The 14,013-nt window shown below is 37.5% G+C and overlaps 1 protein-coding gene across 1 annotated transcript in view; it reads right to left on the reverse strand.

The window, feature by feature from the left end:
• The window catches only part of LOC105037208 (uncharacterized), a 58,379-nt gene extending 44,790 nt beyond the window's left edge, over nucleotides 1-13,589 (reverse strand). The window contains exons 1-6 of the mRNA XM_073244171.1: nucleotides 13,417-13,589; nucleotides 12,707-12,788; nucleotides 12,485-12,588; nucleotides 11,779-11,905; nucleotides 11,601-11,695; nucleotides 10,920-11,043 (exon numbers count right to left, since the gene is read on the reverse strand). Of these exons, the coding sequence (XP_073100272.1) occupies nucleotides 10,920-11,043; nucleotides 11,601-11,695; nucleotides 11,779-11,905; nucleotides 12,485-12,588; nucleotides 12,707-12,788; nucleotides 13,417-13,505 (621 nt within the window). The 5' untranslated portion in view covers nucleotides 13,506-13,589. The remainder of the gene's footprint in view (nucleotides 1-10,919; nucleotides 11,044-11,600; nucleotides 11,696-11,778; nucleotides 11,906-12,484; nucleotides 12,589-12,706; nucleotides 12,789-13,416) is intronic.
• Nucleotides 13,590-14,013: the final 424 nt, after the last annotated feature.

Here is a 14,013-nt window from a genome sequence, read left to right on the forward strand (position 1 = left end):
TCCAAAACAAAAACAATAACTCAAACAGAGTATTACAATCAATAGCATAGAAAATACAAAAGAAGCTCCTTTAATGAGCGAATAAGGCTTTAAATACACTTTACTCAAAGAGAAGAAGGCTCTTTTCGATTTCCTCAAGATGGTTGGAGACTTGAATGAGCACTTGAGGAGTTGGTGAGCTTGAATTAAAAGCTTCTTGAATGCTTTGAGTGAGCTCTTGCTTAGGACTGAAAAGTATGCTTGAAATCTTCTTTTCAAAAATCTCTCTTCTTGATGATTCCCACCTTTTTGTCCCTTTTATAGCTTTAAAGAATGGTGGAGAACAATCTGGGCTGAAATAGAGCCGTTAGACCACATTAAATGAGCATTAAATGCACTTAAAATGGGTTAAAAACTAGCCCTTGCGGAACTTTCCCGTCACAGGGGTCGACTCATGGGTCGACTCATGGGGTCGACCTCTGTGGAAAACAGCAGAAAACAATGGTTCTGTAATTTTGGCCTAAAAATAGTAGAGGTCGACTCATGGGTCGACTCATGCCTGGGGGTCGACCCATGGGGTCGACTCACAGACTGTACCAGCCAAAAAATCTGCGTGCCAATCAGCTCTTTGTGCCATGAGTCGACCATGGGGTCGACTCAAATTTTCAATCATGAATATCTTTCAAAATACATGTCCAAAAACTATAAAATTTTCACCAATGGATCACAAATCTTTTGTTCTAGCATTTGATGCTTTCAAATCAGGGTTTGATAAAATTACGATTTTGCCCCTGAAATGCAATAAGTCTTTTTCAAGCGAAAATCATTAGTAACCCCTTCAAATGCTTTGTAATCATCAAAATCAATCCAAGGAGCAACAATCTTCCCCTTTTTGATGATGACAAAATATTTGAGCAAAAGCATATATATAAAACATTGAGCATGAATTTCAAAGTTATGAAGATGTATTATTTGAATATTATAGCCATGTATTGGAATGAAATGCATCATAGGTAGTTTGAAGATAAATGAAAAATTTGCTACCAATTTGAAAATTGCTTATAAATGCATTTGCTTGAAAAGAAGATTGATTCTTTGGCACATGATACATTTGTGCCCATTTGCTTATGTTGCTCATTTGCCTAACAATTTGCTTATTGCTTAACAATTTAAAAATTTGCTCATGTGAAAATATCTCATTTGCTCATTTGATTATTTCTCATTTGCTCATTTGATTATTTCTCAATTGCTTGACATTTTGAAAATTTTCTCATTTGCTCATTTGATTATTTCTCAATTGCTTAACATTTTGAAAATTTGCTCATTTGCTCATTTGGTTATTTCTTTCTCATTTGCTCATTTGATTATTTCTTCATTGCTTAACATTTTGAAAAAATTTGCTCATTTGCTCATTTGATTATTTCTCTCCCTTTTTGACAGCATCAATAGAGATTCTTTAGTCCCCCCTTTTTTTGAATATATTTACTCTATTTCTTTCTTTTGTTTATTGCTTGTTTCTTAATTACTTATTGTTTTACTCCCCCTTAATATGGCAAACATAAAAGATATACCAATTGGATACCATATTGCAATTCATAGTATTTTACATCATAGATATAAGTTATTTTGCATGCACATAATTAAAAGCAACTCAATTTGAAAGTCATTCATTGAAAGTCAAAGAGTATATATTTATAATCAAAAAGTGGCTGATGACATAGTTGTTCCAATACATATACCAAAATACAAAAGTCAATCAGTCAACATCATTACATGGCCCAAAAGATAGTTTCTGGACTAAAACTAAAGAAAAGACTAACTACAGAGGATCTAGTAGAGATCATGACTGGATGGATCAGAGTCAGATGAATCGGAGATGGGATGAGGAGATGAAGGATCACGACCAAGGGCTCGACCTCGACCCCGTCTGCCTCTGCTTCGAGTGGAGGTGCCGGCATGAGTGGGCAGGTGAGAAGATCCTGAAGGCTGAGAAGCAAAAGACTGTGCTACAAGTGATAGTCTGATAGTGTCCAGAAGGTTTAAGGCTCTTGAAATAAACTGAAGCAGTGCAGTGAACTGGGTGGATGCATGCTCACTAGAGCCTCTGATCTCTCTCTTCAGAAAGTCAAATCCTCTCTCCAAGACTCCTCTAAGTCTGGCTGCCTCCGCAGATAGGTCTGAGACCTCAGTGATGTCCGAAGTGGGATGTGGATGGGCAAGAGCCAGTACTTGCCTCTGCAAGTCGAATACTCTAGCAGTCAGTCTCACCACACAACTCTCAAACTGCTCGATACGAGCTGACTGATCTGTAATCATCTGGAAGACAGTGGAGATGTGAGGGATCAATGTCTGATCAGATATATCATGAACTGTCGATCCCTGAGCAGAAGCTGAAGTACCCATCTGTCGAGATAGTAAAGAAGCCACACGCTGAGAGATCATCTCTATCTGGTCATCAGCTAATCTGATCTCTGAGGGATGTGCTCTACTGTCTGGCTGCTGGACTGGAGTGTGCCTCCTCGTAGACTCTGATGGGCCAGCCTCATGATCTGAAACGAACTGAATGTCTGGAGATGCAGCCCTGAGATCATGGAGGGGTGAAGATGGTCTTTCTTCCTCAGCTCTATCCTCAGCTCTCTCTTCCACTCCTTTAGTCCAACCACCATCAGTCCTAGTAAATCCCATACGGTGCAGAGTATGTTGGTTGATGGTGTCAGAGTGAGAAAGCCTAGCTACTACCTCCCCCTCAAAATTAACTCTAAACCTCCTGAATACCAAAGTGAGGGCCATACCGAAAGGCAGATGTGCCTTGGATCTATTCAGGGTTTCTCTCATGGCCTCAATCATTAATGCTGGGAGGTTCAGGGGGGTTTGGGTAATCACATGAAACATAATGCAGATGTCTCGGCCTGAGAGGAGGTCATGTCTACCACTTCTAGGGAAGAAAAGCTTTGTTACCATTTGATGTAGCATCCTCATCTCAATGGAAAGGATCTTGGCTTCTAATTTGTTTAGGCTTCCCGAGAAGGTTCTTCCTAGAATCACATTAATTCCTTCTTCCTTGACTGGGAGTTCCATGTTTGAGTATCCCTCACAGGGTAAATGAAGAATTTCTCCCAAAAGTATAGGATCTAGACAGATTTCTATACCCTTAACAGTGGATTTTACTGTTCCATTGCCATAGCTCAAGTTCAGATAAAATTCCCTAACCAAATCCACATAGGTAATTTCTTTAAGTGAGCAGTAGAATTTCCAACCTTGATCTTTGATTTTTGAACCGATAGAGAACCCTTTTTTTTCAAAAAATCTGAAATCTACGTTTTTCCTGGGTTCTACCTTTCTATCAGATAAGAGAATCTTACTGGGGCTTAATGGAGACCGAGAAGAAGCTGGAGCAGATGCCGAAGCAGGGATTGAAGCTGATGAGGTCTGGGTTGCCTGTCTCTTCCTGCGCACGCCTTTTTCCAACTCGCGGACCGACTTTCTTCTTTGTGGGAGCTTCATTTTCGGAGCCATTTGCACTGATGAGACTATCACGGAGCTTGGGAGAGCAAATGTGAGGGTGAGATGAAGAGTTTCTAGTGGAAGGATAGAGATTTTTGGAGGAGTGATACCCCAATTTGAAAGAGAAGGGTAGAATCTAGGGCACGCTCAATCCGCTCCAAACAAGGGTGGAAAAGGGGAAGAACTTGATTCCTAAGGGTCAATTTGAGGTGTAAGGGGTGATGGGAGAAGAGTCTTGGGGGAAGGACTTGGGTTTGGAGAAGAAGAAAAGGAGACCTATGGCTTGGAGGGAGGAAGAAGACGGTGGAATGGGTCGGCTCAAAGGATGGGTTTTCAACAAAAAGAAAGAGCCCGTGGGATTTTAGCCAAAAAATTTCAAGTTTGCCCTTGGGTCGACCCTAGGGGTCGTCTCATGGCACATTGAAACTCAAAAAAAATGATGAGACAATTTTCAAAAAATTTAAAATTTTAGGAGAAGGATATTTGCTCAATGATCAATTATGAGAATGATAATTTTGAGCTTTTAAGCCCAAGAGAAATGGTGAAAATTAAGTTCAAAGAGTTTTTGACATTGATCCCTTGGGATTAGAGAGACATTTAAGCAGATGGATTAAGGATTCCTAGTTCTCTCCTAATTTCACAGAATCTATCTTCACTTAGGGCCTTTGTAAAGATGTCGGCTAATTATTTTTCAGTACAAACATAGTCAACAATTATATCTTTATTTTGAACATGTTCTCTTATGAAATGATGCCTGATTTCAATATGTTTGGACCTAGAATGCTGAATTGAATTTTTAGTAAGATTTATAGCATTAGTGTTATCACATCTTATGGGAGTTTCATTAAGTTTGATACCAAAATCTTCGAGTTGTTGCTTAATCCATAAGATTTGAGCACAACAACTTCCGGCTGCAATGTATTCGGCCTCGGCCATAGACAGTGTTACCGAATTTTATTTCTTGCTAAATCAGGAGATTAGGTTAACTCCAAGAAATTGGCAAGTTCCACTAGTACTTTTCTATCTAATCTACATCCAACAAAATCAGCATCTGAATATCCTATTAAATCAATTAATGAGTCCTTAGAGTACCATAATCCTAGAGTTTGAGTACCATTCAAATATCTAAAGATTCTTTTAACAGCATTCAAGTGAGATTCTTTAGGATTAGATTGAAATCGAGCACAAAGACAAACACTAAACATAATATCAGGTCTGCTAGCAGTTAAATATAGTAGAGAGCCAATCATACTTCTATAATATTTTAAGTCTACACTTTTACCTTCTTCATCCTTGTCAAGCTTACATGAAGGACTCATGGGTGTGCCAATTGCTTTGGAGTTCTCCATTCCAAATCTTTTAAGTAATTCCCTTGTGTACTTGCTTTGGGTGATGGAGATTCCTTCCTTTGTTTGTTTGATTTGGAGTCTGAGGAAGAATGTAAGTTCTCCCATCATGCTCATCTCGAACTTCCCCTGCATGAGCTTTGCAAAATCTTGACAGAGAGATTCATTAGTAGACCCAAAGATAATGTCATCAACATATATTTGTATAACTAATATATCATCTTAATTTCTTTTAATGAAAAGGATTGTGTCTACATTGCCTCTTGAAAAATCATTATTAAGTAAAAATTTGCTTAGCCTTTCATTCCAAGCCCTGCGTGCTTGTTTCAAACCATATAGAGCTTTATTTAATTTAAAAACATGATTAGAAAAAGCATGATTTTCAAAACCTGGGGGTTGTTCTACATAGACTTCTTCAGCAATATATCCATTCAAAAAGGCACTTTTGACATCCATTTAGAATAATTTAAATTTCATAAAGCATGCATATGCAAGTAGAAGTCTAATTGCCTCTAGTCTAGCAACAGGTGCAAAGGTCTCATCAAAATCAATTCTTTCTTCTTGATTATAACCTTTAGCAACCAATCTTACTTTATTTCTTATTACATTTTCAAGTTCATCTAATTTATTCCTAAAAATCCATTTTGTGCCAATTATTGAATAATTTTTAGGTCTTGATATTAAAGTCCATACATTATTTCTTTCAAATTGATTAAGTTCTTCTTGCATTGCATTAATTCAATTATAATCTTTTTCAGCTTCTTCAATGGTTTTAGGTTCAAGATGAGAGACAAAAGCAAAATGATTGAATGCATCTTTAAGTGAAGAACGAGTTCTTATCCCATGCATAGGATCATCAATAATTAGCTCCTTAGGGTGATTGTGAATATACCTCCATTCTTTGGGTAGGTCATTTGTACCTTGAGGTTGTTCTTGTTGTTCTTCACCTCCCTCATCCTGTTTATCTTCATGTTCCTCATCATCTTGAATTGTTGAATCTTTCAGAGTGATCTCCTTCATTCCTTCTATAAGAGGATCTGCATCATCAACTCCTTCATTCTTCCTTGAAGGAAGATCGTTAGTTTCATCAAAGACAACATGTATTGACTCCTCTACTACTAAGGTTCTTTTGTTAAAAACCCTAAAAGCTTTACTAGAGGAGTAACCAAGAAAAATTACTTCATCGGATTTTGCATCAAATTTTCCAAGTCTTTCTTTACCATTGTTTAATACAAAACATCGGCAACCAAAAATATGAAAATATGCAATATTAGGTTTTCTTCCTTTCCAAAGCTCATAGGGGGTTTTCTTTAAAATTTGTCTAATTAAAGCACGATTTAATATGTAACATGCTGTGTTAATAGCTTCCGCCCAAAAGTATCTTGGAAGGTTGCTTTCACATAGCATGGTACAGGCCATTTCTTCTACGATTCTATTTTTCCTTTCTACTACACCATTTTGTTGGGGTGTCCTAGGTGCAGAAAAATTATGGCCTATTCCTTTTTCATTACAAAATTTTTCAAAGTCTTGATTTTCAAATTCGGTTCCATGATCACTTCGAATATTTTGAATTGAAAATTCTTTCTCATTTGTGACTTTTCGAAAAAATTTAGAGAAAACTTGAAAAGTTTCATCCTTGTGTGCCAAAAAGAAAACCCATGTAAAACGAGAGAAATCATCAATAATTACAAAACCATATCGTTTTCCTCCTAGACTAGTAGTTCTAGTAGGTTCAAATAAATCTATGTGCAATAGCTCTAAAGGTCTAGAAGTTGAAACAATATTTTTAGATTTAAATGAAACTCTTGTTTGTTTACCTAGTTGGCATGCATCACAGATTCTATCCTTTTCAAAGTTCAATTTTGGCAAACCAAGAACCAATTCCTTCTTAATGAGTTTTGAAAGTGAATACATGCTAATATGTGCAAGCCTACGATGCCAAAGCCAACTAGTCTCATTAATCTTGGTATTCAAGGATACTAGGCATTGTATGTTTATCTTGGATAGATCATTCAAATCTACCATATAAATATTACCATGTCTATGTCCAACAAATTTAATGCCTTCATTAATAGGACTAGTTACAATGCAAACAGAAGATTCAAAAATAACTTTATGTCCTTTATCACAAAATTGACTAATGCGTAGTAAATTATGCTTTAAACCATCTACTAACAAAATATTTTCAATGTACTTGGAGGGAGTGATACCAATGTTACCTATACCGATGATCTTTTCTTTACCATTGTCTCCAAAGGTGACCATCCCTCCATTCTTAGCATCAAGTGTGATGAATTGGGATTCATCACCAGTCATGTGTCTCGAGCATCCGCTATCAAGATACCATTTTCTGTTTTCTTCTTGGGATGCTAGACACACCTGCAGGCAAAAGTCAAGTTTTTGTTTTAGGTACCCAAGCTTTCTTGGATCCTTTTTGGTTAGTCATAATGGTTCCTTTTGAAACCCATATTTTCTTTACATTTGAGTTTACAGATTTGTTAGAGAAGCAAGTGTATGACTTGTGTCCTACTCTACCACATTTGAAGTAAGTAATATTAGAAAACTTGTTACTTGAAGAGTTTACATAGATATTTTTCAGATACTTTTGTTTCTTCAAGGGGTTATAGCCAAGTCCAGCCTTATCATACACGGCCTTTTGATTTTCAAGAATCATATTAAGTTTATTAGAACTCAAGGTGAATTTTTCAACTATTGGTTTTAACTTGGCAATTTCATTCTTTAAATTTTGATTTTTTTGAAACAGGGTAGATTTTTCAATTGAAATGCTTTCATTTTGTTTCAGTAAAGATTGATTTTTTGATTTTAGATCTTTGTTCTTTATCCCTAGTTTCTTTAGTTCATCAATTAAATCATAAAAAGCTTCATGAAGTTCTTCAAATGTAAAGTCACTAGGAGTTTCGGAATTTACCTCATTTTCATGTGCCATAAGGCACAAGTTGGCTTGTTCAGTTGAGTCTTCCTCTTCGGAGCTTGAGTCATCACTCCCACTCCAAGTGGCCATCATGGTCTTCTTCTTGTACTTCTTGGGACCCTTCTTCAGTTGTGGGCATTCAGACTTGAAGTGTCCCGGTTTCTTGCATTCATAGCAAATAAGGGGTTGATCTTTATCCTTTTCTTTGCTCTGTTCCTCTTTTGTGAGTGGCCTCTTCCTCATTTCTTGTTTCCTTTTCCTCAAATTTTTTTTGAACTTTCTGGTAATGAATGCCATCTCTTCATCCTGCTCTTCATTTTCGGTGTCATCAGTTTCTTCATCTGGTTGAGCTGTGGATTTGAGGGCGATTGTTCTCTTCTTTTTGACTTCTTCCTCTTGATGTTGTTTCATGCTCAGCTCATGTGTCATCAATGATCCAAGAAGCTCTTCCAAGGGTAGGATGTTTAGATCTTTAGCTTCTTGGATAGCGGTCACTTTGGTTTCCCAAGTTTTTGGTAAGGATCTGAGAATCTTTCTTACAAGCTCACTGTTAGAATAGGACTTATCAAGACTCTTTAAACCATTTATAATATCAGTAAAGCGAGTAAACATTTCAATTATAGACTCATCATGCTCCATTTTAAAAAGTTCATATTTATGCACGAGCATGTTAATTTTGGACTCCTTTACTTGATTAGTTCCTTCATGGGTTACTTCTAATTTATCCCATATTTCTTTAGCAGACAAGCAAGTTGAAACGCGATTGAATTCATTAGCATCAAGAGAACAGTACAAAACATTCATAGCTTTAGCATTTAGTTGGGCCATTTTCTTATCAACCTCATCCCAATCTCTTTCGGATTTGGCTGATTCCACACCATCAATAATTTTAGTGGGTGTGTGGGGGCCGTTTACTATGATACTCCACATATCATAGTCGAGTGCTTGTATGAATATTTTCATCCGAGCTTTCCAATAGGTATAGTTGGATCCATTGAAAAGTGGAGGTCGGTTAGTGGACTGCCCCTCGGCTAGAGAAGTGCTAACTTGAGTTGCCATAGATCTTTAGCTCTTTGATTGGTTAGATCAAGGTAGGGCTAGAGCATCGGGCTCTGATACCACTTGTTGCCCAGCTATGCAACCCAAGAGGGGGGTGAATTGGGTTTCTAAAAATTTTAACCTTAACTTATATTTTATGAAAATTGTTTAACTATAGCTAAATAAATAAAGAGAGTATAGTTGATTCAAGGCTAATGGTTAAATGCAAGAATGCAAGAGAATAAAGAAGTTCTAAAGAAGAGCAATTAGGCACAATACAAACAAAAATGATTTATAGTGGTTCGGTGCCAACCTTGCACCTACATCCACTCCCCAAGCTCCTACTTGAGAATTCCAATCCACTAACTTGTATTCAACCTAAATACACTCGTCGGAAACTCCGACTCTAGCTATCCCAAGCTAGTCCACTTGTTTCTCGGGTACAAGCCAACCTAATACACTCCGATTCAAGGTTCGGATCAACCTTTCCTTATTTTGGAACCTTTCCAAAACAAAAACAATAACTCAAACAAAGTATTACAATCAATAGCACAGAAAATACAAAAGAAGCTCCTTTAATGAGTGAATGAGGCTTTAAATACACTTTACTCAAAGAGAAGAAGGCTCTTTTCGATTTCCTCAAGGTGGTTGGAGACTTGAATGAGCACTTGAGGAGTTGGTGAGCTTGAATTAAAAGCTTCTTGAATGCTTTGAGTGAGCTCTTGCTTAGGGCTGAAAAGTATGCTTGAAATTCTCTTTTCAAAAATCTCTCTTTTTGATGATTCCCACCTTTTTGTCCTTTTTATAGCTTTAAAGAATGGTGGAGAGCAATCTGGGCTGAAATAGAGCTGTTAGACCATATTAAATGAGCATTAAATACACTTAAAACGGATTAAAAACTAGCCGTTGTGGAACTTTCCCGTCACAGGGGTCGACTCATGGGTCGACTCATGCTCATGGGTCGACTCATGGGGTCGACCTCTGTGAAAAACAGCAGAAAACAATGGTTCTGTAATTTTGGCCTCAAAACAGCAGAGGTCGACTCATGGATCGACTCATGCCTGGGGGTCGACCCATGGGGTCGACTCACAGACTGTGCCAGCCAAAAAATCTGCGTGCCAATCAGCTCTTTGTGCCATGAGTCGACTCATGGGGTCGACTCAAATTTTCAATCATAAATATCTTTCAAAATACATGTCCAAAAACTATAAAATTTTCACCAATGGATCACAAATCTTTTGTTCTAGCATTTGATGCTTTCAAATCAGGGTTTGATAAAATTACGATTTTGCCCCTGAAATGCAATAAGTCTTTTTCAAGCGAAAATCATTAGTAACCCCTTCAAATGCTTTGTAATCATCAAAATTAATCCAAGGAGCAACACTATTTTAAGAATTTACTTGTTTGGTTTATTTTAAATGTCACTGGCCAATGGGTTACCCCTGGTTGACCTATGATCGAACTATTAAGATGCGACCCAGACACCAAGATGGTATACCAGCTAGGTTTCAGAACACTTATCATTAGAGTCACAGTTAAATGCATGTTTGAAAGGATCTACAAACCCACTAGTTAAGGAAAAAGTGGAGGATAACCAACTAATACAGCATGGACACAGTAGCAAAGGCCTACCAGGACACTGCTCATAAGAGTCTTGTTTTTGTGCCCGATGATCTGGAACAACAAAGACCAATGAAGACTATGCTGGAATTACATGGCTATGATACTATCCATGTTCAGGAAGTAGAGGCAACAACTAAAAGATAGCATAAAACTTCTTGATAATGATTATAGTTATTCGCTGATCTTGAAGTAGGAACATGAAAAATATGAAACGAATTTTCAATATTAAAGTCCCTTATTTGATCTGCGGCCACCATAGATTTTGCAAAAGGCAGCAGCTTCAGCCTATTAGTCTTACAAGGACACAGCAAGAAATGAAGCACTAATTAATTGAGAACCAACATATAGAACAAGGGGTGACTACATTGATATTATTTATGTCATGTTAGAACAGAAAAAATGGGTACAAATTTACTTTGTTAATCTAAACAAGAGCTTAAAAGAAATCTCTCTCTGGGTGGCAGGAAAAGAAAGGGTGGGAACAGGCTGCGGCATACCGTAAATTTGGGAAGCCGAATTTTGTAAACGTCCCCAAGCTCCATCATTAGATCAAATAAATTAGAGAATGCACTATCCAGCACCAAGCCAGCAATAGAGAGGTCTTCTGCACCATAAAGAAGGCTGCATTGCATTCACAAGAGTAAGGCTTCAATAGTAAGCAAGGATCTCCTAAAATCAGAATATCAACCAGCAGTTTGCAGTCAGATGTAACAATATGAATGTATTTATGCAAGAAATTGGATCTGTTCAGAGATATAGGATGGGTATCGTTGATGGCCTAATGAAATGATGGCAAAAATACGTGGATTCCTATGTAGATTCACACCAATACTAGAGTGTCTGCAAATCAAAATATCGCAAGTTTTCCTATAACTAACACAGAAAAGGAACAAAATGAGAAAGGTGGAGCTAGTAAAAGATAAGTATTTTGAATTACAATCTTTATTACCCAAAGGAAACTATATTGAGTACAATTAATTTTAAAAGCCACATATCTCTATCTTAAATGAACATAATTTATAAACCACAAACTACTCACCAAACAAATCAATTATAATTTCCATAGCTCTGGATGAGATAATCCAGAAGATCAGCAGAGAGATTCACAAAAGCAGAAAGATACATAATGAACAATTTTAGCACTGATAAAATTAAAGGTCACCATACTACTTTTATACCTTGTGACAGCACCCATAGATCGTCCCCAAAGGCCTATACAGGAAACTTGCTTATTGCTTCGCAGGAATGAGACCACAATTCTGAGATCATCTTTCTGATGTTTAAGTCATTGATGAAAACGAATTTTTAGAACACTTCATAAGCAGAGCTAGTAGGGACTGAAAGACATTAAGATACCTCATGCCAACCAAGGCTGACATGGTCACCACCAGATAGTCCCGAGCCTGAAAAGTCAAGAGTGAAGACTGTAATATTTGAAGGAAGAAGGATTACTGCTGCTTCATTTGCATCTGCTCTACATCCACTGCATTGTTAATACCAAAGGAACAAGCACACTTCAGCATCTCAAAGGATAAAATTTCATCACAAAAGCAATATGGAACTAGTAATTACAGCAATGTCATGCACACACAGCCACCTTTAACCATACCAATACTTGTACCCCTCAATGGCACAGACCCCACTACAACAGATGATGTTGCAATAGATCGCATGGTCAGTGAGACAAAGAGGTGGCAGGCATGGATTTTGTCAGAAGCAGATCAATTAAGCATTCCTCTAACACTTACATGAAGCAACAATAAATATTTAAAAATTCAAAGACCAAATAATTACTTGTACAAAAAAAAAATTTACGATATAACATCAGGGAATAAACCCCCACATAAGAATTCGGCATTTTCCCTTTTCTTTCAAAACTCATAATTTTGACAATTATTTTCACCAAATTTGGTGTCAGAGATCTCAGCAAAGAATGAAATGCTTTTTTTTTTCTTTTAGTAGAACATGTAAATGCAGTTTGAACCAAGTAGGGGCACATTAGAGCAATAATACATGCAAGCCAAAAATATATGGGGGCAAACAATGGCAAGAACAATCTGACCTGTTTCCATGGCAGTAAATGACGCAGGGAAGAGCCATGTTTTCTGGGACATCAGAGGGAACATAGTGACTGCACTGCAAGGTATGACCTCTTGTATTTGTAAGCTGTCAAATTTCGATTTAGGTCAAAATCATTAAGTATTAGACTTATAATTGCCATATACATCTCATCATGAACTGCAGAAAGACAGAAGAAACCTCGATAACTGATGTCCGTACTTGCCTCCAAGTCTAGACGTTTGAATTTTCTGCTGGCAAGAGTGAATTCTGATTCCCATAAATACTGGTCTGGGTTATACTCTGCCCTGTATATCACCATATCAAGAAGGGTGCAAGTAGTTGAAAAGCCAAAACATTGTCCAATAATAATCACATTCCAAATAAACATGCAACGTTCAAACTTCAAAGTATCATATAAGTGAGAATATGCCAACATGGTTTGACTGCATTTGCTGATTTGCATTGAAAAAGGTTTTATAGTATCATCATGGAAGCAGAAATATTATAGATAAACACCAACATTAGTATGTAGTACTTGATTCTCAATACAATATATGCGCAGTAGTGACAACAAAGGAGAAGATGAAAATAATGACAATCTTTGGACAAGAAATGGTTACAGATTTATCCAGTACACGCTACTTCAGGCATCATCAGTTTTAATATCATTCCCAGATGACCACAAGAAAAGGTGGTCCTTAGGATGCTTGAGATTGATTCTAAATGAGGCTAGGTTCTTTGAGCATAAAAGCTTCAGAAGCCTGAATACAGCATAAAAGCTAAGAAAAGAAATTTCGAGAAATGTATATGAGAAATTAATTAAGAAAAAACAAACTTAATCATGAAATGAAATACAAAAGCAAGGGTAATTTTTAGGAAGGAAAAAGCAAGATCAAGCATATTGCAGGGGTATGCTTGTTTAGAGATGCATACACTATGTCATCTCTCATGAACCCTCCCAGTGAGATCGATGAGTCACCACCAGCAGTGCACTGAGGCACAACAATACAAGATGGACTCATCCCATGGCAGCATTGCTAACCTATGGAAGCAACACCAGCATACCATGCAGTCAAAATGATGCTACTGGAAACAAAACTTAGCTGTTTGAAAACCACCACTGGCTCCAGTCCCCAGCCATTATTATCCTGTCCTTCCTCATCCCCTCTTTCAATTTTGTAGCCATACCTACAACATTGCTGGGCCCCAACTTTCCCACCTTTTTCCGCCCTCTGGCTCGTTCTTTTCTTGTTTCATCCTACTAACTTCTAACCACCTAAAGCCCAGCCAAGCCGGCCCCTTCCAAACACCCTCAACCTGTCCCTCCACAGCATTCACAACCGAAAATAGTTTCAAATCCCAATGGAACATCATGTAGGATGCCAAGTGTTGGGATAGAACCGTCCAGCCATTATCCTAATATCCTGATCGGCACATCATGGGACATCTACTGTCATAATATTGGGACAGGTTGGGACAACAGTGCATCCAGTTCTCAGGAAAAACTAGGACAGCCCTATCCCATAGAAT

Source organism: Elaeis guineensis, chromosome 10 (assembly GCF_000442705.2).
Source record: "Elaeis guineensis isolate ETL-2024a chromosome 10, EG11, whole genome shotgun sequence".
In the NCBI taxonomy this organism is placed as follows: domain Eukaryota; kingdom Viridiplantae; phylum Streptophyta; class Magnoliopsida; order Arecales; family Arecaceae; genus Elaeis; species Elaeis guineensis.